This window comes from Myotis daubentonii, chromosome 6 (assembly GCF_963259705.1).
Source record: "Myotis daubentonii chromosome 6, mMyoDau2.1, whole genome shotgun sequence".
NCBI lineage: Eukaryota > Metazoa > Chordata > Mammalia > Chiroptera > Vespertilionidae > Myotis > Myotis daubentonii.
In genome coordinates this window covers 32376683-32402017 of record NC_081845.1, presented here as the reverse complement: position 1 = coordinate 32402017, position 25335 = coordinate 32376683, and the positions used below count along the sequence as shown (strand labels likewise).

Below are 25335 nucleotides of genomic sequence, written 5' to 3'. Positions count from 1 at the left end.
TGCCATTTTAAATGTACTTCACATTCATCTAAGGCATTTTTCATCACAATGTGTAACTGGTATCAGGTATATTCCCTGTTCTCAGCTGTCTGTAATGACAGGGATACTTGTAAATTATAGTAATACACCCTCTCTTGTCTTTAGCCACTTTCTTCTTTGTGGCCAAACTCGTCTGTCTCAAGCCCTGGACTCTTATTTCTAGGAAATGCATTTTGAAATGCTTATGGGGATTTTTTCTATGTCTCACTATGCAAAATCAAAACACATCACTTCCCTAAAGCTCTAAATTCTTCTTTGTATTAACGACACACCAGTCTTCATAGGGAACAACACTTACATGAGTTGCAGTTTTGGTTCTTGCCTTTCACTTTACCTATATACCCCTGGGATGCTAACTCCTATGTTGTTTTTATTCCAATGTTGTTTTTACTCTTTCTATAACCAATCAACTCCCATTACCTGAAGTTCAGGCCTTCATGATCATTCATATAGACTACTGCACAATTTCCAAGTAATCTCCCCACCTTCACTATCACTGTTCCAACACAATCCAATTAAATAATATGAATGTACAGTTGCAATTCTATCATTTCTATTTTTAAAATCTTCAGTGGTTCCTCTTTACTGATCACACCTATAATCTTATTCAAGTTTTTAAGACTCTCCACAAAATACTTTCAACCTACCCTCCCAGCCTGTCTTCCAATGCTGCCCTGCTTCAGTTAACTGTGGGAAACAAACGGAGCCATTCAGTGTGCTCCAAACACACTCTGCACTCACTTTCACACTTTTGCGGGTGATTGTGCCCTTGCCTCACCATTTCTTTACCTTTCAAGATTGTGCTTATTCTCCTTTTCAGGTAACATAATCTTCATGAAGTTTATCCTGATTCTTAAGACCATACAGTTTTCCTTCGGAATCTCGGTATCTTTTTATCTCTTCTGTGGCACTAATAGTACATTTTTCTGTAGTTACTTCTGACTTATCTCAGGCCTCACTCTAAAGTGACCGTAAGTTTCCTGATATAAGTAAGGGCTGTGACGTTTTGAGACCTTGCATATGAAAATAATAAATACTTGCTGAACACACATCTATAGTTGAAAATATCTAAACCAATGCATTTCTGCTGCACACTGGGATATGTTAAAATTTCTAGTAGTGCCTAAATATAATAAACCATTCCTCAAATCACATGCTTTCAATACTATCATGAAATAAATTACTTCATCATGTCATGAAAAAAAAAGTTGGTCTTCTAAGCTGTATTTTGTGAAATAAAAAAGGTATCATTGAATCCTATTTATGCCAAGAGCTTTTTATAATCAAATTTAGATTCACATATTAAAAAATATTCCCCCAACTAATAATGATATTCAACAATTTTGATTATGGCTAGCCTCTGAAAACAATAAAACTACTAGTAATGACAACAGTATAGGACATTTCTAAATATAGTTTCTAAAAATGTCTTTCTTTTGCCTGAGATTATACTTCCTGTTACAGACTATGACACAGTAGAAAATAACTACTTACTGTAAATGAAACAACTTTCCATAAACAATAGCTCATTGGGAATTTGTAATATAATACTGATTCAAATGTTAATCTTTAATAGTTTCCAAAGTTATTTTGATAAAATAACAAAATTTAAATTTGTTTTGCAATAATAAAAGTATTTAATTTGTTGCTTTAATGAAAATATACATACAAAATGAATGAACATATATTTTCAGTTGTGATCCAGTGATAAAATTGGAAATCAATGATACAAGAAAATTTGATAATACAAATTTCAATGTAAATTTAGCTATGTGAAAACTCTTATTGATATTTATTAAAATTACATAATGATTTGCAATAATCTATAATTCAAATGTTAATTTGTAGGCCAAATAGACAGTGTTTTAATTAATAAACTAACCATATAAATTTCATAAACCACAAATTCACATGTATTATGACTTCACTTTAAAAATTAGATTACCAAAAGAATTCCTAAGGCTAGATCAAACAGGAAAACAATGTGAATCAGGATCAACTTTGAACTTACAGAATTAGACTGTTTATTTAATCTGCCTACAACTGTTTGGATATACGAATTTCTAGCAGTTCATGAATTACAACATCTTCTGACTGCTATTAAGTTACATGTTGTGAGACTTTGTGGCTTAAATTTTAGAAATTGGGCAAGATAAACACATGGAATTGAAATTTAAATTTTAGTAACAAGAGCAGAAATGAAAATAACTACCAGTAAACAAGGCTACCAGGTGCTATATGTCATCATGGCGCTTTACATTTTATTGAATCCACATAACCACCCTGAAAAGTATTATCATCACAATTTAACAAATAATAAAACAGAGGTTCAGACAGATTAAATGACTTGCCCAGCATGACAAAGCTAGTGAATGGAAGAGTTCGGATTTGTGCCCATGTCCAAAACTTTCTACTAGACAACTCCAGATAGACATGGGTTAGTTATATCACCAACAGTATACAAGTGGAAAATTTGGTTATTATTGAGTATTAAAGTTCAGTCTTTAGACACACACACACAGACACAAAACACCTTGATGATGTGGTCTTTCTGGCAGATCTAAACTCAGATAATATTTGTCTTTAACATCTTGACCCAGGGCTAGCTGCTAACAACCGTGCCATAAAATTATTTCTCTCCTATTTCTCCAGATGCCCACAACATTACTTATACACAGCATCCTCTCCTCCCCACAAAGAGCCTAATACAAAAAAAAAAAAATCTATATCCCCAAATCAAATCAAAACATAAAGCCAAGAGGTGAATTTAGTCAGAGTAAAAATTAAGACAAAAACGAATTCATAATTAAGGTATATAACAATTTGATGTTTTGCCTCCTGTGGCTGACACTTAAAAGTGACATCAGAACTCTAACAATATCACACATGGTTCCTGAGTTGTGGGCAAGGGAATCTGGAGTGATGAGGCTATAGTGAAAGTGTAGTGTCACACAATTTCCCCATAAGCCAAAGTGGATTCTACTCACAGAGGCTTCCAGAGCTGCAGGACATTCCACAGCCTCGGCTGCTTCAGCAATATCTGGTAGTTTGAGCCTATCAATTACAGCTGTTTTTCCCCAATGACTTCCCAGCTAATGTAAACAATTACCAGCTAAGAATCTTTACCAAAAAACAGTTTAGCAGCACAATGACTTGAAGGGAAATTACTTAGGAAACGTGGAGACTGTTTCAAGGCATATATCAACCAAAATTATAATTGGCTTAGATTTAAATATATGGGCACACAAGCTAAAACAAACTAAAGATGACTTATAAAAGCATGGAGTAAACACTTTGATTAACTTATTTACATAAGTTATAACAATGTTCCAAAAATAATTGATTATGATATTTTTACTTATTTAAAAGTATTTGCACATGTCTTTTCTCAGTTTTTAAGAAACTAAAAGATATTTTAACTAGTGGTATTACATGTTATTGAAATCATGGACCTCTTTGAGAGTCTGATGAAAACTCTGGATCCTCTTGTTGAAAAAAAAAAGTATATTATAAGCCTCAGGTACAATTGGGTTCAAATTACATCCTTCATTTTTATAGTGAAGGGAACTGTGCCCTTCTCAAAACATATGTTAGCATACATTCTAAGATTAATTCATGTTTCCCTAAACATCAGTGATACTACAGGTTTCTACTAAATTGTTTTTCCTATGTTCAGGCATGGAACCCTTTACTAACAACAGCAGAAGATCTATGCCCACTCACTCATAATCACATACTTCCTATCAGTGTAACTGATATAAGACTATGATTTGAAAATGTCAAATTAGTATGGTAAACTGACCAATACCTAAGTTTGTATTATGCATGAAAAGATAGTCAAGGAATCTAGAGAATAGTGAGAAGATGAGATGGGTGAGCAAATTTAAAGGAGAAAAACCTAGTTATTTCCACGACAAAAATGGGTGAGAGCATCCTTATAGAGTCATACTTATTCAATTAAAGGCAATACAAATTTCTGAAATTAAAAAATGTTTTTAAAAAGAAACCATGCTTTATATTTACTACATAAAATCTTACTTTTATCTTTATTGAACTCTTATTTGTCCCTACTGTGGGAAATCAGGGAGCTGTTTTTAAGTGGCATATAAAGCAAAAGGAATTTTCACTCTGCTTTCCTAATGGATTAGCTGCATAGAAAGTGCTCTAGAAGATAGATTTCCCAACTTATTATCAACAAAACGTTCTTCATATGAGAGTTATTATAATACAAAAAACTTACGATTTATTTTGAAAATATTAAATTCTTATAAAATTTAGAAATTGTAGAATTAAAATTAAGTTTTCAGGTGGTTAAATGTGATGTAACAACTTTTAACAGAAATTAATCTGAAATTGCACAAATCTTAATCTTATACTAAATTGTGTTTAGATATAAAGTATGAGAGGGCTAAGGAAATGTATTATTCTATTTTACTTGATTTCATAATTATCTTTCATAATTTACTGATGGTTTTTAAAGGCCATTAATTCTTTAATATCTTAGTCATTTTAAACTTGATTTCTGATGAAAATATAATTTATGGTAATTTTAAATTTTCTGATTTCCTTGTCTTCCCATTAAAGGGAGTTTAAGTACTATGGATTTTTATCTATTTTACTTACCTAAGTCAGGCTTTAGGTCAGTAGGCAAGCTTAACTTCCTTGACATCTTTGCTGAAAAATAAAATGCATTTTTAAACTTCTGAACAATCTTTGATACTTAGTAATACCAACTGCTCTTGAAGATAGAAGCAAATGTTTATTACTAAATCTAGATGCTAAGATAATTGGAATGATTAATAATATTATGGGTGGAAAGTAAATCTTATTTTCAACTTTTTAAAAAGTATGTACTTACTTGCTGTAATATCTTTTCATGGTTGAAGCTCTTACTTCAACAAGGAAGCCTTTTATATTCTGTTAATTATTCCTTAGGCTCAAAGGAAAGAGTTAGGCTTTTCTAAGAGAAGCAAGGTCATTTCTCAGAAGGAAGGTATTGTAGATAAGGACAATAGAGGCATAAGACTGAGTTTGGGTAAATGATGTAATAAAATTGCTGTAGCTCATCTTCATAGCTATTGAATTAATTATTTTTAAGTTAATTTCTAGAATCTAGGACAAATCTGTATGTACAACCAAATGAAGGCATTTGATTACATTATAAAATGTTCAGCTCAACCATTTCTTGATATAAATTAACACCTTTATTTACATTTCAGCAAAAAAACACACAAAAAATTAAAAAACCCAAAAGAAAACAAAGTCATGCTCAGTCTAAAATTACAGTATTTAAAAAAATGTAAATTACAGATATTTTGATTTCTACTTAGTATTAGAATAATAGAAAAGCCTGCATATAAACTTATTGGAATTCACTTTCCATCCTCAAAATTAGTTATTGCATTCATTTAGGAAGTGATTTAAAGTTAGGAGCTGTTTAACTGTATCTATTATGTTAGTGCCAGTGCATGCGAAATAGAATAGTGCTTCCTACGTGAAATTTTAAAAAAGCATGTTTGTTAATACATGAGTGCATATATCAGGTTAAATTTTGGACTGTTAGAAGATATTTAAAGCACAGACCCTGCTAGTCCATAAGGGCGCCATGTAAACAAAGAGAAATCCAGTCATAGAACATAACTTCCACATCTAAAAAAATGACAAATCCAGTGTTAGGAAAGAGGCATTAGGGAAACTGGGAAAGGATTGGGGGAAGGGGAGGGGTATGGAATAGTTTTCACTTCTAAACTTCATAATCTAATCAGCATCCTTTAAAAAACAACAATGGGTCAAATATATGAATCAGTCTTTTCCCTCATTCACCCCGACTTAATCTCATTTAAAAAATAAAATGCAATAGAAAACTAAAATAGCCAAATGAAATCTACGGTTACTTGACCTCATATAAATGGTTGCTACTGTATATTATATCCAATTCCATTAAAATTAAAAGACATTATATCCCAAAACCACCTTCTAAAATGCCATGTTAAACGTTTTGAATGAATTTCAATGTTTTCACTTAATACCATCCACAGATTACGTGAAGCAGAAAAATAAGTCTGGTACAGTCTAAAGATGCTCTTGTTGGAATCAGATGATGTGGATGCCTCTCTCGACCCCACCATGCTGATCTGATCAAGTTATTCTAAGTCTCTGGACTAGTGCTGATCAAACTTGAAAGTGCACAAGAATCAGCTGGGGGTCTTGTTAAATCAGATTCTGATCCTGTACCTGGGCGAGGGCCTGGGGTTCTGCACTTCTATCAAACTCCCAGAAGATGCTGCTGCTGCTGCTGCTGGTCTCTGAACCACACTTAGAGCAGCAAGGTTCCTAAATTGAAAGCACTTCAGGATAGGAAACAGAACTAATTCATTAACTCAGAGGGTATGTACATTAAGTCCACAACAAGCATTTCTTGAAAAAACTTCAATAACTAGTTTAAATAATGTGGAAGTGTAAAATGTAGCAGTTAGAACTAGATTTGGAATCAGAATAAATCTGAGTTTGAATCTACTTCAACCAATTAGTAGATAGGTGACCTTAAGCCAATCACTCTGCCTCTCTAAACCTTAAATTTCCTCCTCTGTAAAATGTAGATAATAAGGCTAATTTCATAGCTTTGAGGATTGCATAAGATAATAAAAGCAAAGCACTGAGCATAATATATATAGTAACTAATTTGATGTTAGTTATTTAATAATAAGCAAATGGAATATACTTTTTCATAAACTATAAAATGCTATACAGATGAACAATTCATTTGACATTGTAAATAACACAATGTTACTTTATCCTAATTCTATGGTAATATTCCAAGTAACTAAGCATATGCTTTTAATCCCCTTTAGGATTTCTACTAGAAATTCTTCCATATAATTTTTCAGATATTTTAAGAAATTAAGTTAACCCTTCCCATAGAAGATTTTTTTTGGATATTTATGTATTTATGTATTTATGTATTTATCTATCTATCTATCTATCTATCTATCTATCTATCCATCCATCCATCCATCCATCCATCCATCCATCCATCCATCCATCCATCCATCTGGTCTAGCACCACTTGGTTTCTCTAACACGTAAAGAACGGAATACAACCAACCAGCCTTCAAATGCTTCAGTTGGTCTTATTTTTCAACATTTTATATAGAGGTAAGACTACACACAAAAATGAGTAGGCAGGTTTTCTGAATATAGTAACTTTACTATGTCACAAAATGATTTAACTATGAAGTCCATTATCTATATACTAGTGGCCCAGTGCGCGAAATCACGCATGGTAGTCTGCTGCTGCTCGCACCCCCGCCTACCTGCTTGCTGCATTCACCGCTCCTCCCAACCACCCACCGCTACTTGCCGTGCTTGCTGCCCCACCCGCCCACCACCCACCTTGCTGTGATTGGAGCCTGTGACCACGGAGGAGGGACTGAGAGGTGCTCAATGTACCTTATAGTAACCGGTCATTTGATCATCCTGACACTGGCTTTTTAAATATAGATATATATCCTATCTAAGAATAGAGAAACATGGTAATTAACCATAACTTTACTACACTTCCCATTGGCTAATCAGCAAGATATGCAAATTAACTGCCAACCAAGATGGCGGCCAGCAGCCAGGCAGCTGAAGCGAACAGGAGGCTTGCTTGCTCCAGTGATGGAGGAAGCCAAGGTTCCCCGCCTGCCGCTGCCGGCCTCTGAGCTTGCACTCTAAGAAACAATGTTGCAATTATAGAAGCTAAACAATCCCCAGAAACCTGCTTTCAGCCGTCAGAGCTGGAGCGAGCAGGACCGCAACAGTGTTACAATTATAGAACCCAAACAAACCCAGATCCCTGCTTTCAGCAGCCAAGGTCTCAGAGCTGGAGCCGAGCCTCAGAGCTAAAGCTGGCTCTCAGTTCCAGTGACAGCCATAGAAGGTAAATAAATCCCAGAATAAAAGAAAAAAAGGAGAGGTTGGGAGCTTCAGTCACCCGCCAGCCTGAAAACAGCCCTCAGCCCCTCACCCAGACTGGCCAGGCACCCCAGTGGGGACCCCCACCCTGAAGGGTGTGTGACCAGCTGCAAACAGCCATCATCCCCTCATCCAGGCTGGCCAGGCACCCCAGTGGGGACCCCCACCCTGAAGGGTGTGTGACCAGCTGCAAACAGCCATCATCCCCTAAGCCAGGCTGGCCAGGCACCCAAGCAGGACCCCCACCCTGATCCGGGACACCCTTCAGGGCAAACCAGCCGGCCCCCACCCGTGCACCAGGCCTCTATCCTATATAGTAAAAGGGTAATACGCAAACTGACCCTAACAGCAGAAAGACTGGAAATGACTGGTCACTATGACACACACTGACCACCAGGGGACAGATGCTCAATGCAGGAGCTGCCCTCTGGTGGTCAGGTCGCTCTCACATGGGAGGAGCTCTGCTCAGTCACAAGCCACGCTGATGGCTGCCAGTACAGTGGTGGTGGCGGGACCTCTCCTGCCTCCTCAGCAGCGCTAAGGATGTCCGACTGCAGTTTAGGCCTACTCCCCGCTGGCAAGTGGACATCCCCTGAGGGCTCCCGGGCTGCCAGAGGGATGTCTGATTGCCATCTTAGGCCCAATCCCCTCGGGAGCGGGCCTAAGCCAGCAGATGGTCATCCCCTGAGGGGTCCCAGACTGCGAGAGGGCACAGGCCAGGCTGAGCCCCCCGCCCCCCCCCCCAGTGCACAAATTGTTGTGCACCAGGCCTCTAGTATATATAGAAAAGCCTAAGTGACCTTCTGACCGTCCGGTACCTCTGATGCACAATGACCACAAGGGGGCAGATGCTCTGACTGGTAGTTATGATGCACACTGACCACCCGGGGGCAGACACTCAATACAGAAGCTGCCAAGCTGTGGTGACTTGGCAGCTGTGGTTTTTGGGTGATGCACCCAGAACCAGAGAGGAGGGAGCCCAATTCCGGGGTGCGTTACCCGAGAACTGCCCTCTCACAATCTGGGACCCTTCGCGGGATGTTGGAGAGCCAGTTTCAGCCTGATCCCTGCAGGCCAGGTCGGGGGACCTCCCACCCCTAGTACACAAATCTGTGCACCAGGCCTCTAGTTTCTTTATAAAACACTTTGCAACTAGAGACCCATAACCAGACCACCAACTCAATCATAGCATTCAATCAAAAGATATTTAAGCAACATTGCTGTTATGTTTGCATATAATGTTAAGCAATCCCCTTGAATATAGAACTTGAAATTAAAAGATTAACCTATAGTATTTGTTAATTATAGCTATTAATTATTATTATAAAAATAGATACAGAACTAAGAGTTTTGAGGAGCAGAGTGAAACATTGATCTATTAAATACTTACTGGGCACATGCCAGTAATTTTTCAGAAGGCAGGGGTTTCCTGGCCTCCAGGAGCTTACAGTCCATTACAGGAAACAAATAACTTCAAAGCAACGTAGCCAGTACTACTAACAGAGGCAAGCACAATGTACTAATTTATACCTATCTCTGGTTCAAATACTTATCCTAAGACTGTGGGTTATGAAGACAAAGCCAGCAGGGAATAGTTTAGACTTTCTACATTTTTACAAAACAGTATGTTTGCTAAACATATTTGTTGACAGTATTTTTCTTTTGATATAAAATTTACATGTAAGTGCACAAATCTTAAACGCATATTCACTAAGTTTTAACAATGTAACACCATGTAATTCAAAATCATGGCAGGATATATAACTTTATCATCACCCCAAAAAGGACACACATATTCCTTCCCAACCAATTTTTGCCCTCGTTCCCGGAAACAACCACTGTTCTGATGCTTTTTCCACCATTGATCAGTTTTGCCTATTGTAGAACTCCATATACATGAAATCATGGTATAAACTCTTATGTAAGGCATCTTTCACTCAGAATGTTTTTAATCTTCTTTCCAAAATATTTTAAAGGTTAAATTCATTTTTCAATGCACAGAATGAGACTTTTTAGGTGAAAAATGACATAGTCTCAATAGATTCATAGGCAGTACCAGATTATCATTTTCTTTCTGTTGTCCTACACTCATGCATTTCATCTTAAGCTTTTTTGAATTATGTGTTCCTTACAGAAATTTAGAAAATATAGAGAAACAGAAAATAAGGTCCTCATGAACGTCCATAATCAAGAAGCAACATTTTTGCATATTTCCTGCCAGTCCCTTTTAAAATCCATTTTTATTTATACAGTTGAGATGAACTATAATATACAAATATTTCACAAACTTTTGTTTAACTAAAAATAAAGAAAAATGCATCAGAGAAAATCTAGTAACATGCAGAAGTCCCAGCTCACAACTCTATCTCCTCAAAACTCAAACTGTTCCATATTTTTATTATATTAATTGTAGCCAAGAAATCTGATGCCAGATTACTGCCTACCTTTTGAATATAACGTCTATTTTTCATGGATGCTTACGGGGAAGGAGGGGAAAGGATGATAGGACGGGAGGGTTTAAATCCTTAGTATTTCACATTGTATAATTTGTATTTATCTGTCTTCAGTTCCATAACCCTTCCTTCTGTAAATTTCCATCCAGTAAGTTTATCATTACGGATATTAAGCATTTCAGTATGAACATTTTTATTTTTAAAAACGTTTATTATTGAAACTAATACATGTCCCCTTCGTTTTCCCCATTGACCTCTTCTAGTGTGCCCCCTACCCTTAACATTTTTACTTTATTCATTATAAAGTTTCTATTTTCTCCATCTGTTTAATCATTATGACTTTTTTCCTTTTCAGTATTTGAACATATTTGAACAGCTGCTTTAAAATCTTTGATTGCTAATTTCAATATTTAAGTCATCTTCAGGTCTGTTTCTACTGATTCATTTTTAAATTCTTGATTATGTGTCATATATTCCTACTTTTTTATTGTGAATCTTTATTTCACATGCCTAGGAACTTTTGACTAGACGCTAGACGTAGTGGATAATATGTTGAAGGGAGTCTGGATTACATTGTCAACTTTAATAGGTGTTGAGTGTTGTTGTGCCATAAATTACCAGATCCTTTTGTTTTTTTCTTAGTTAGGGTGGGTCTATTTCCATTTAAATTTAGTTTTAGGTTAGGGCTTTCAACCTAAATGTGATCCCTACTTTTAAGGAGAGATCTTTTTGTGACAACAACAGAATAACTGAGGTGCTCAGCAAAGTCTAATGGCAACAACTCCTAGCACAACAGAATGACTGCCGGTATTATAGGTCAGCTGTCAGCCTCAAAGCAGGTGGTTGCCACCAGGCCTTGTAAAATCAGCTCTGAGGCAAGGACCTGCACTGAATCCCCACACAAGACTTCCAGGAATTCCCACCTGAGTAGCTCCTCTCTAGTACACTCCTAATAAATTCCAATCAATTCAGCAGCCTAGAATTTCAAACTCTGCCTGCTTAGCTTAATGAAACTGCAACTCCACTTGGGTTCTACCCATTCTGTACTGCAGGAAAGTATCTTGTGGCAGAATTGGGGAATACCGTAAGACTCACCTCATATTTTTCCTTTTTCTTAAGGATGATAGTCCAGGACTGCCTGTTGCTCAGTGCCTGGAAAGAGCCTCATGTATTTTGACTAGTTTTATAGTAGGAGGCTAAGTTGCAAACCTAAGGTCTAACGTTGAAATTTAGACTAAATGTTCTTACCTTTCAATCTTTGTGACTACTTCTGGTGGATATACTTGTTTTCAGCTGTTTAGTCTACCTCTTTGAGGGCAGATCCAATTCTAGATAAGCTTTAGTCAGCCTGCTGGGACTATACCCTGTAATTTGCTCTTAATTTTATGATGAAGTGGTTGCAGACTTTATCCAGCAATTTTCTGATGCTCATATTTTTACTTCTCAGGAAGTCTCAGAAGCACTTGCCAACCCAGTTACCTTGTCAGCTGAGTTCACTGTACTTGGAAAGAGGCTTCTGCTCATGCTGTGAAGTTATTCAAACTCCATCCAGGCTTTCAAACAGGAGACATATGACTTACAAGAGTTTTCTTAGAAGACAAATAGTCTTTTGTTCCCCCTCTTTTTCAGCTGTGTATTCTTTAACTCCTGTCCCTTGCACTTAGTATCTTCCTTGTTTTAAAATCCTTTGTCAGTAGAGAAAATGAACTAGCTCTCTTTTTTCTATGCCTTTGTCCACAGCAGAAACAAAGGGAATGGCAGTAAAGAAGTTTCTTCAATTTGAGGAAAACTGATAATCACAGATATACCTCAGAAGGCTGTTAACTTGAGCCTTTGCTCTCTCTTCTTCTAAACCTGAATGAGGATATCAAGCAGGCTGGCTGAGTTAAGCAGTAAAGAGCTGCATTTGCTTGGCAGAAATAATGAAGTTATATCTGATCACAATAATCAGTCTGAGTGGTAGTTTCAATACCAATGAAAAATACGTGATGTTCAAGAAAAGAAAGTCTCGCCGAAGCCGGTTTGGCTCAGTGGATAGAGCGTCGGCCTGCGGACTGAAGGGTCCCCGGTTCGATTCCGGTCAAGGGCATGTACCTGGGTTGCGGGCACGTACCTGGGTTGCGGGCACATCCCCAGTAGGGGGTGTGCAGGAGGCAGCTGATCGATGTTTCTCTCTCATCGATGTTTCTGACTCTCTATCTCTCTCCCTTCCTCTCTGTCAAAAAATCAATAAAATATATTAAAAAAAAAAAAAAAGAAAAGCAAGTCTCAAGGCAAGAGGATTACTTGGACCATTATGCCATAAGTGATAGTTTCATCACAATTGATTATTTTTAGTTCTTTGCAACTGTAGAAATCTCTGTAAAATTCCTCAATTATTGAGATTCTCATTGTTTCTTTGAAATTAAACAGATGCTTTGTAATTTTATTTTAGTTTTCCACCACCTATGTTCCACATTCTATTTTTATGAGGAGGGTTTTTTTAAAAGAAAACAGAATCATAACTTCTGTTTAGAATGTGACTTTAACAGTAAACAGCATACCACTTCTAAAATGTAAAAGAACATTATTATGAGAGTATGAAGAAAATGCTGGGAAAAAAACCGCAAGTTGAATTTTGTTTATACTGAGAGATGTTCAATAATTAGAATACAGGGGATTGTCAAGGGTGGGGGAAAAAAGGAGACATATGTAATACCCTTTTAATGCTTTAAGCTATAAAAAAATAATAATTAGAATAAAGTGACAATACCACTTTTCTCATCACCTACAGAGACCTAATACTACTTTAAGGATAATGTTGAAATATATGACATTAAACAAAACAATCAGAGTAATAAAACAACTAAAAGTCAGCTTGTAGGAAAGGGTAAAAACCCAAGGGGCAAAGTGGGACCAGAATGTAGAAATTCTCTTATCAGTTATAACACATATTTTAATAGCCATTTGAATTAATAATGTAAATAGTATTAGTTCAATATATCTAAATTCCATTAGTTTGGAAACAGAATATATCTTAAAAAATATTATATCTATATATGTATCTAGCATTTAATATGTGTTCAATAAACATGGTGATGAATGAATGAATAAATTAAAACTGTCACTGGAATTTTGCTTCTATAGAAAAATGCTAAATTTCTTCATAAGTGAAATGAAGAGAAAAAGAGGGCAACTTAAGTACAAGCCTATTAATCATAAAGATAAGTTTTGGAAATACAGAGCACATATCCATTTCCTGAAACGAAGGGCAATCTTTAAAGGGATACTAATACCTGTCTGGCAAATATTTGACAATAACAAGTTCTTTTAATTATTGAATTTCTAGAGCTTTTGTCTACATTATTTTTCTATCCTGTTTGTTTTCCATAAATTCATAAAACTTAGTGTCTAGGATATCACCAGTTAAACTCTGCAACATCTCAAAGTTCATTTTCTACAGAATAAATGGTATTATATACACTTAATAAGTATTATAGGCTGAACATTGCCCCCAAAATTCTTATGTTGAAGCTATAATCTCCAGCACCTCAAAATGTGACTTTATTTGGAAATAGGGCCTTTAAAGAGGTGACTACATTGAAGTGAGGCCATTATGAGTGGGCCCTAATCCTTCTAAGTAGAAGAACTTTGGACACACAGAAACACCAGGGGTGCAGCTACACAGAAGAAAGACTATGTGAAGACACTTTGAGGAAGCAGCCATCAGCAAGGAGAGAGGCCTCGGAAGAAACCAAATCCGTCGACACCTAGATCTTGGACTTCTAGCCTCCAGGACTATTTTAGAGAAAATAAATTTCTGCTGTTTAAGCAGCCTAGTATATATTATTTTTGTTATGGCAGCCATAGCAAACTAATGGCAGAACATAAATTGCCACATTAATAGTTCGGTTCAAACAATAGTTGAAAAAATTATTTCAATAATCTTACTTTATCTGGACTAATTTTCTTTATGTTAGAAAACAAATAGCAAGTTATTTTTAAAAAGATCATTATATATCCTTCTGATGTAAGAAAAGGATGATTTTCTATAAAGAGAGAAATAATACAGTTAAGTACTAGGATATAAAGCACATACTTTGCTGATCAGATTTTATTATAAAATTTGTCAGAAAATACATCAGAAATACAATTAAAATGTGAATACAAAATATGCCATACTCTTCAGATTTTAGTCATCCTAAAAAAGAATTCATTAGAGGGACTCAGTTTTATGTAATAGTTTTAAAGTATATGTCTGTGAAATTTAGTTCTTGACCAACTAATAATCTTTCAAAGTAGAAAATATTGAGGTTACATGTAAAATGGCATTACTGCACATTTGACTTGTCTTCTCTTTCAAGATGAGCTTTTATTCTTTCAATGGCCATATTGTGGATTAAATATAAACTTCTATACATTAACAGCCACATTTTAGATTAAATATTGGGGAATATGAAGTAGAAATGTCAGTACTAATTTGAGTTTTTAAATGAACTGGAATGATTTTATAACTTAAAATTCTAAATTAATTTGATACATAGTTTTCATTCATATACCAAACTGCAAATGGGCTTCTAAGAATTTGTTTTTCAACTTTTAAATATAAAAGAATTGGGAAGACCGCACAAGAAAGACTCCATGAGAGGGGAGATGGCTATAATAAAACAACTGTCAAGAGTCCTGGATTCTGGTCCTGATTTAAGTCATTACTATGGGACATTACTTTGGATATGCCATTTAACTTCTTTGAGACTCAATTTCTTTCATGAAAATTAAAGGGACTTGAGCTGCTTTAAAATTATAATATTAATGAGTTAGTGGTTTAGAATATAATGACAAAGAGCAGATTTAAGTTAAGTTAGAACACTTTAATTTAAAAAAGAAATCATTGGGATTCATGTATAAGAGAACTACTAAAAACAGCACTTGGACTAATGAAAATTATCTTCATTTTATGAACTTCAAAATATTTTCTAAGAAAGAAAATCCAATATTACCCAATTAATTGCTAACTCGAAATTTGAAAGATAAAAAGGGCCTTGGAGGTATATAATGCTGCCTATATTATATTAACAACTACCATATTAAAATATATAGTATAGTATAACTTAGGAGCCATTCCTTAAATAGAGCTATTATTTCTATTTGTTTTATCACAGCACTCAACTCGCTATACTTTTGAATCTTTATTCTTTAACCTCTAATATTATTTCCCCCTCATAGCATTATGTAATCAATTTGGTAATCATTTCTTCTATATGAAAATTAGTAATAAAATTAGACATGAGCAGGGTTGTAGCCTACAGAATCCAGCTGGAAATCTTTCAGAATAAAACAGAATCATCATGAAATAGAATTAATAAGTTTTAGGAAAGGTTAATCATGCAGTCAAAACCTAGCAAACATCTAGATCATATTTTATGCATAAGAATGTCATGATTAACTGGATTAATACTTTAACAAAGATAAATATTTTAGGACTATTTTTATATGAATTTAAATAACAAAAAGCTTTACAAACTCCATACTTCCAAAATTTTATAAAATTTAAATAACGAGCAGATAAAAAATTGGTAACAAATCTTATTTTCTAAATGACTTACAGACATTTCTAACACTATAGGAAAGTTATTGACTTTGGAAATGTTCTTAAAAATTTTACTGACAAAAATTAATCATAAGATATGAATAGGCCAAACAAATCACTGGATATGTATTACATGCATGTACCTTTCTTTAGGAATGCTGGAACTGCATTACATTCTGCTATATTTTTGCTGTTAAAGTCACAAGACTAAAGTTATGTCTTCTTAGGCTGCTCTTATGCACGAACAACAAAGTCATTGTCAGTGTCATTTACCTGACTTAGTTATCAGTCAAGAAACGAACAATGAAGCTAGGCTATGGGTAGATGGGTTAGGGGACTGTACTGTTTGGTCTGCTTTCCTTGGAGTCTGGTCTTCGAGGAAAGTAGACTTCCAGACATTGTACATTATGTTTGGGTGATGGGTACCAAGATGGCCTCCATAATCTGGTGCTAGGACAGAACCTAATACGAGCCATGCCGATAGAAAGGGCCATAACCAGAAGATCTAGCTGCAAATCACACAATAGATTTGTTTTTGAATTGTTCAATAAATTGATTTAAGAAGTAAGGTTGTATAGTGTCAAAGAGGACAAAAAGTAGAGTCAGATTACTTGGGTGTAAATCCTGGCTAGTTGTGTAACAATAGATACATTACTTAAGCTCTACCTCTCAAGTTTCCTCGTTTGTCAAACAGGGTGAAAAAAAACAAGTTACAGAGTAAATTAAACTAATTGCTAAGTATATTTTTTTAAAAATTATTATCATCTCAGCTACCTCAGCTGAATGTTGGGCAGTAAAAACAGGGTTCATTTTCCATGCTTGAGTTAGACTGTTAAAGCGAGAATGGCATTCTGCAACCCACTCTTTTCTCCTTACCCTCTCCAGCATGACAGCAACTGCCATTACTTTCAAAGAGTAGGTGAAACTAAGGGACATTTTCAGAACCAAGATATTCTGTCAGCCTTTTACACAGAGTGGTTCTCTTACCAGTGGTCAACATCGGGTGTTCTAGGCTTAATTCTTATGCCTTACTCTATTAGGCCACTGCATAATTGCCTAAAGCTGAAGCTATAAATGTTTGTAGATTGAGAAAGAGAGAGGTGATCATTTTATGAGTTTCAAGATACCACAGAGCAAGTATGAAATTAGATGATAGGAAACAGTGAGTTCAGAATGCCCAAGGAGTCTTAACACTTCTGACACCATAAGCTTCTCATGGAAAACACATTTCCATAGAAAGGTCTTCAGGCAATCCTATGAATTTTTTCCCAATGTTTCATTGACATTTTATGTGTTTCTTCAATAGTATATCTTATGCTGTCTTATTACAAAACTTGACGTTAAAGTAGGGAGATAAATTGTGTCATTTTTTTAAATGGCAAAAACTTTATAGTATAAAATAGGCAGGCTCCATTAGAATGAAGAACAAATTTAGAAGTGAACTTTTCTTCTATATACCTTGGGATATATCTTGGGAATAAAAAGACACTGAAAGATTCCAACCAAAACCAAAATTATATGTAAAATAGAAGATTTAACAGTGGTTTCTGAAGATAAAAATAACATGTATAACTGCATAACCAACAAAGCTTGAAAAGATAAATAAGTTTAACATTTCCCAATGAATATAACTCTAAAAACTGGCATGACAAAAAGAAAAACTTGCTAATAACATAAAAATAAAGTGAGACCATTATCAAAGAAGTATCCTTTCAATAATGTTCTCAGTCCTAATAAATTTGTTAAATGATGTCTTTCAAATATTCAAGCTCAGACATTCCATGATACATATTCCATTCAAAATACTGGGGAAAATGAAAGGCAGTCATTATATTTAACAAAGGAAATATAACCCCAGAATAAAAAATCAGACATAGAAATTATTCTAAAAATTTAATTATATACAGTCACTTTCATGCAAGGTAAAACTTCTAGGTAACAAAATTTTAAAAGTTCTTTGGTAAATTATATGTAGCAAAGTCCCTTGTAACTATTTACATTATATAACAGTAAATAAGCTCTAAAATATTAAGATAGAACATATTATAAAGAAAATTTGCTGAAAAGTATTATGCTGTAGTGTTAATACATAATTTAAATGATTTAACTATTACCCATTGATTCACTAAAATCCCACAAATACAAAGAGGTAAAATAATTGATTCTCCACAAGTGAAGAGTCCTTTGCCCAAGAATAAACCACCTTATTTAAAAAATGGCCAGAGGTGCTAAATCAGCCAACGTTAATACGACTAAACAGGGTTCAATTTACAAAATGCTGACAATATGGACACTACTTCTAAGAATGTTTACAACTTAACTTCACTATATAGTAAACTTTATCAGTTGAGAAAAAGTAAATCTATTTCAGTTGCCTAGAAATTAATCCAATTTAATACAATTCAAGAACTATATGATGGAAATTTTGGAGGAAATAAGTAATATAGTAACAGTATAATAAAAATTTTGGATTTAAATAAAAAATTAAATTTATTCTCTTTTCAAAAAATGGTGTTCCTTAAGTCTTTAAAAAATTTCAGAGAATATTCAAATTTTTAGACCAAAAAACCCTAGTTTGATTATGTCCCCAAGGTTTAGTTATATATCTGTCTATCATTTTTAAACTTTGAAAACCTTAGAGTGAGCAATTCATTTCAAAGGACATTCATGAAGACAAAATGATTAACATAAAATACTCTCCATCACTCATTTTTATTGGTGGGGTGGGGGGGGGGGGGCGGTCCTAGAAAATTCTCATTAACTCAAGGATAGTGAAGATTACAGATTAAAAGAGTCAGTTTTTTAGAGAAGCATTTCCTTGAAATTTAGGGTCTTGATAATATGAGGAAAATGGAATAAAGGTAGAAAAATATAAATAAAACTCTAAGATATTTAAAACTTGAGGGTATAAAATTGTACTACTTATGTCATAAATTGAACCCTGCTTATTTTAAAGTAGAGCAAAAATGAAAATTAATAGAAAAATTCACACAAGTCAGAGAAAGAACTGCAACCCAATTTAACTGATTTTTAATAATTATTGCTCTGAGTTTAGAAGAAACACAGCCCAAGAGATTGTTTAGCACAGGAATAACAAATTAATATATACAAATGCAATGCATTAGATAATTTTCGGTATTGAGTTAACATTGCATATAGCAAGAATTAGAAACAAAACAGAAATTTCTATTTCCTACCTATATCACTGGCTACCATCTTGGAAAACTTTCTGCTTTTGGTCTTCACTGAAAATAATATTTTGATATAAAATGTCAAAATCTAGTCAACATAAACTAAATAAATTAAACATAATTAAAATAAATACTTTAAAATAAAGATACTATACCCTTTTCTATAAAATTATTCATTTTTTGTTCATCATCTGAATTGTGTGGTGATGAAGAACCTACACAATGAAGACAATAGAAGGAACAGGCAAATAGTCAGTCACAAACACTGAGTTGTCACAGGGACAAATACGAACAAAATAATCTGGTAACCTCTAAAACAAGTTTCTATATGATTGGCCACAAAGAAATGTCATGTATATAGTTAACAAGAATTCTTATAATATTACATTAAGAATGGAAATCAATATTACATTATCTTTCATGGTAGACCAATCCCTAGTATATATAAATAACAACTCTAATTTATAATATTTTTATAAGTTACATCAATTGGGAAAAATTTTGGTAAATACTGTATGTTAGAGAACAGAAAAAGAAAAATATAAAGTAGAGGTTAACTGTTTCTGGAAGAAAATGTAAAGTTCTTGATAGTAGTTAACTGAATAAAGTTTATCTAGTAGAACTCAGAATCCTGTACAAGTACTATACTGGTAAAATTGAGAGTTAGCTTTCTAGATACAAACTTCAAAAGAATATACAAATTCAATTATTACCATAAAGGCCTTTAAAATGCTGAAGGTAGTACTTATAAGTTTAGCTATGTTCAAATATTTATTTAAATTTATAAGGTTAAGAAATATAAAATTTTATTTCATCTGTGACTTCTAATATTTTTTTTTTTAAGAGAGAGAGGAAGGAGAGAGAGAAAGAAAGAGAAACATCCATGTCTCCTGTCTGAGCCCTGACTGGGGATTGAACCTGCAACCTTTTGGTGTATAGGATGATTCTCCAACCAACTGAGCCATCTGGTCAGGTCTAATAATTTTTATAATTATGATTTTATTTGTCATTTTCTTTAAAAAGGTGTTTCTAATTTTTTACAGTATTTCTTTAATTTTGAACACATATCTTTTATTATATATGCATTCTTAAGTAGTATTCTAGTTGACTAATTAGAATTAAACAATTCTTTATAAAACAGTTAAAATGATCTCATCCATTAAATTTTTCAATCCCCTCAGCTGTAAATAAATCACTCCTATTCCTCTGAATTCCCATAACACTTTATCTAATGTTAATCAATTAATACCTTATATTTTAAGTTTACACATTATGACCTTCTCTCTGGACTGAATTTCTGAAAAACTGGTCCCCCAACTGATTTATCTTTGCATCCCCTTTGCACTCAGTGCAATCTTTACCTCTAGAAACCATTAAGTAAACATTTACTGAAAGAATAAAGCTTTTCTATTAGAAGCAAAGATCTCAAATAGAACTGGCAATAAATAAAAATGTTTTTCTGTTTTTATTTACTTTTTTATCCCAATGAAAGTACTGAACCTTAATAAATAAGGTCAAAATTTCCCTTGTGACAAAAACTTGTGAGGTGGCTTTCCACAGACCAAGTAAAACCTGCCAACAATGGCAGGATCTAATCACTTTATAAGAGTCTTAAAAGATTACTTTTTAAAAACCACATACTTTTGCTAAACAGCATTTATAGGTCCTCATAAATCCTATATAAAAAAATCATATAAGTAACATTGAGCTCAGTAACATTTTCAGGAATAGAAATAACACACTTATTTTTCATATAAATATAATTCAGATGTAAAGAAAAATATGGTTATGATACGATGCTATATATTTTATAATATCACTGTCATTTCTGATACTAACTACAGCCACATGAATACACAAAAGTTATTAATACTTGTTTTTTTCATATATTGCAAAGTAGAGAAGTAACAAGATAATATATCTAAACGTAAGTATAAAACTATGTCTAGTATTTCCATAACTGTAAATTTAAAAAGCAGATTTATAGATTTTTCTCCTAACTAAAAATGCCTACCACTGCCTATCATACTTCTGTGCTATCTCATGAAAAAGTTCCAAAATTGTTTTGAGCGTGTCCTACTTGAATACATTTACCAAATTACTATGATTAAATAAACATAGAAAATATACACAGCTTTTTGCTTTATCTCTAGGGTACATGGCAATTCATGAAGGCACCATTTATATCATGGTATGTGTGGCTTTTGCAATTTGAAGTAATCTGACAAATGTGTGTTTTTTAAATCTATTTAACATAAATACACACAAAAATTTTGAATGCAGTGCTAAAATAAAAATTCCAACCCTACTAAAGTATTCAGTGAAGCAATGGGAGTTTTTAAAAATAAAGATCAAAGAGATGGAAATAATAATTTTCAACGTTAATTCAGGAAGGCAGAATTAATTTTATATTTCAGAGAGACTGATTATTTAAAAATAAATGGGGAAAGGCCCTAGCCGGCTTGGCTCAGTGGATAGAGCGTCAGCCTGCGGACTGAAGGGTCCCAGGTTCGATTCCGGCCAAGGGCACATGCCTGGGTTGCGGTCTCGTTCCCCAGAGGGGGGTGTGCAGGAGGCAGCCAATCAATGATTCTCTCTCATCATTGATGTTTCTATCTCTCTCTCCTTCTCCCTTCCTCTCTGAAATCAATAAAGAAATATATTAAAAATAAATAAATAAATAAATGGGGAAAGGCAAACTATTTTTAATATAACTTTAACACTGACTAAACTGTTGAGATCACAAAACTTGACCAAGAGATTTAAAACCTTTTAAAAAAAGTTCCTCTTCATTTATATGTATTCTTTTGAGTAAATGCACTGGTTTTGAAAAAGGGCATATCCTATCTAATAATAGACAAACATGGTAATTTACCGTACCTTCGCTATGCCTCCCATCGGCTAATCAGCATGATATGCAAAATAGCCGCCAACAAAAATGGCGCCTAATTTGCATACTGCAGGCAGGGCAGGACAGCGCCATCCCACCAGCCCCGCCACCATCTGGGCCTGCTATCTGCGACCTGGGGCGGCAGGTGTCCTGTGCGACCCAACCCGGGGCAGCCGGGCGGTGCAGCAGCGATTGGCCAGCCTGCCTGGCCTCTATCGGGGCATCCCGTGTGCAACTTGACCTGGGGTGGCCGTGTGGGGCAGCAACGATCGGCCGGCCCGCCCGGGCGTCCTGTGTGCGACCTGACCTGGGGCGGCCGTGCGGGGCAGCAGGGACCGGCCGGCCCGCCCGGGCGTAACGTGTGTGACCCAACCTGGGGTGGCGCCCCACCCCCCGGATTGGCCCTGCCGTGTGTGTGACCTGGGGAGGCGGGGCAGGCACTGAGGGATTGGGTCTGCCATCTGCCACCCATGGAGTGGGCCTAAGCCTGCAGGTGGTTATCTCCCGAGGGGTCCCAGACTGTGAGAGGGCACACACCAGGCCTCTAATTCATTTCTATAATATTGGTCCTTTTTAGTATTTAAGGAACTCATTTTAACTTTCAACCCACTGTTATACATTTCCTCTTCTCTCATTGATACAAGGAGTTTTCTATTAGCTATATTGGTTTTAATAATCTATAGTGTATCATTTAACTATTTATTTGCCTTATTTATTTTCTACTGCACTACAGAAAGTATTTGAAGCTAGTCATTTAATTACTACTTTCCAGGGTTTTAATAACATGATCCTCTTGTGGTTCTTCACATTCACCTCAAACTCACTCCAGCCATTTTTCTTTTCTGACCATTCTAAATTAGCAGGATTGTGTTCATATAAATTATCCCTTTATTTCTTTATTAGAATGCTAATAGGAATGAAGGCAAACATTACAAATAGTAAGACAACTGGCCTATGATAGGTAGCAAAGACTGCTATTAACTATTTAAAAACAAACAGGAAGTGGAAGATCCAAGCTATTAACAATATAGTGTCAAAGGGGTAGGTTTACAGAATTTTATTCTGAAATAACTCTAGTCCTGTAAGGTGGAATATACAGTTACTCTACTCCATATCATTCATTCAAATTTTATTCTACCAATGCTCAGACTTAATATTAGGTGCTAATTATGTGAATGATTTCTATGGCTCAATATATTTCATTAGCTTGATAAGTGAATTTAAATATGAAATTTAAAGATTCAAGAAAACCAGAAGTTAGATATATTTTAAGGAATGGTTCACTTGTGCAATATCAGGAAAATGCAATTAAAAGGAAAACCTTTTTAAGTCCTGTAACTAATAAAATGCTAAACTGAAGTATTAAGAGAGTAAAGTGAAATATACTTCTCAATATTTCCAATTCTTAGAATTCTGATGTAGTAGAACCAGCTAAGGATCAGAACCTAAGAACAATTTACCTTATGTTAAGAACAATCTTTCTAATAGAAAGTTGATGAAAGTTTCCAACCAGAATGATTTAATAAATATGGTAGCTAAAACTATGAAGTCAACTTTATTAAAGATTAGCGAAGTTTCAATCCACTGAAAACATAATAAATTCAGGGTCCTCTTAATCTTATGAAGACTGAAAAGCTACTAAAAGTTTCTCTAAAATACCAATATATAAATAGGTTACATAAAGACCTATATATAAATTAAAAAGTACAATTGCTTTAATATAGCTATAAAATTATATTAAATACTACTTTTATAAAAATAAGAATAAATATAAATAGTCTTCAATTATTCTAATTGTCGACAGTCACCAGTAGAATACAAATGTTAAAAATCTTTCATATTTAAATGGAAATTACTGGAGGATTAGAGTAGTCTTCTACCAAATGATGACAGGCATGCCTAAAGCAAAGACAAGGTTAGATAACTAAACCATCTGATCCACTGGTAAAAAGTAAAATCTATTTTCTCTAAAAAATGTATAACTAGTACAAATCTTAGTAAATAGCTATATGACTCTTAATAGGTTAATAGCTGTAGATTTTTATCTAGGGCATTTCTTTTCACTTAATGAAAAAGCAAAAAATACTGAAATGATTTTTAAGAATAAATATTCGACACCAAAGCTTCTTATAGTTGTATTTTAAATCCGTACCTATAAAACAGAATACTGACATGCTATGTTGATTTTTGTAGAATTATAATTGTTAATGAAATAAAACTCAAATTACCAGAAGTTGGAGATTTGCAGCGATCCTCTGGGACTACAGTCCCTTCATTAATATCACACAGACCTGCTAAAAAACAAAACCAAAAACAAAGTCAAATCACAAATTTATATAAATACAGTTTTATCTACTATTTGTAGTACACATTAAATGACTGTCCATTTAAAAAACCCAGAAGATTAATAAACACCTGCTACTATGCTCAATAGTTTTGAGATAGAAACATAAGAAAATCTTGATATTAAAACACCTCAAACTAATAAAACAATCATCAGTTAAACAAATAAAAAACAGAATTTTCAAGAGATAATTTGCTATTCTTCAAGAAACATTAGACATAATGCAAGACTTTGTTTAAAATCAGTAACTTGAAAGGCATATGATATAATTATTATTGGATTTCTCTTTAAGAATAAATACTGGTAATAAGTCTGGTGATTGTTACATCATAGGGACTCTCAATTCAAAGTGGTTTCCCCTATGTATAGTTCTAACATCTCCCTTACATATTTTTGAATAGTAATTAAACATATATTTTGTACCTCCAAATCGTTAATTTTAAAATACTGCACATTATTTATCTTGCAAGGTGGCACCTCTTAAAAACTATGCCATCACCTTTTTAAAAAGCTCTACAGAACTACTTTCTTTTTACAGGAATAAGTGAATTATATAAAACTAATCTATCTATAGCATGGCCTAAATTCAGAGGAGAAAACACAGCAAGACAAGAAGTAAAAGACATGGCATATGCAAAGTAAACAATTAATATGGGTATTAATTTGGTGATTCAAATGAAAAGAATTTCTGCATATTCTTTAAAAATTAACAAATAAACCCATCAAAAGTTTGGCACAGTTGGGCAACAGAGAAGAGGTTACACATCTGGGCTTTTCAAAAGATTAGGTATCATATAGACCAGTGTTTTTCAATCTTTTTCATCTATTGGCACACATAAACTAATTACTAATATTTTCTGGCACACCAAAATATGTATTTTTGTGGATCTGAC

The 25335-nt window shown here is 34.3% G+C and overlaps 1 protein-coding gene across 12 annotated transcripts in view; it reads right to left on the bottom strand.

Annotated features, from left to right (window-relative positions):
• STXBP5 (syntaxin binding protein 5) overlaps positions 1 to 25335 on the bottom strand; it is a 165554-nt gene that overhangs the window by 24263 nt on the left and 115956 nt on the right. For 4 of the 12 annotated variants that reach the window (XM_059700628.1, XM_059700630.1, XM_059700623.1 and 1 more), the window contains 4 exons: positions 24327 to 24392; positions 19364 to 19423; positions 19215 to 19262; positions 4663 to 4713 (listed from right to left, as the gene is read on the bottom strand). In XM_059700628.1, the coding sequence (XP_059556611.1) occupies positions 4663 to 4713; positions 19215 to 19262; positions 19364 to 19423; positions 24327 to 24392 (225 nt within the window). The remainder of the gene's footprint in view (positions 1 to 4662; positions 4714 to 19214; positions 19263 to 19363; positions 19424 to 24326; positions 24393 to 25335) is intronic. The other 8 variants (XM_059700619.1, XM_059700622.1, XM_059700621.1 and 5 more) reach the window with 8 other exon arrangements.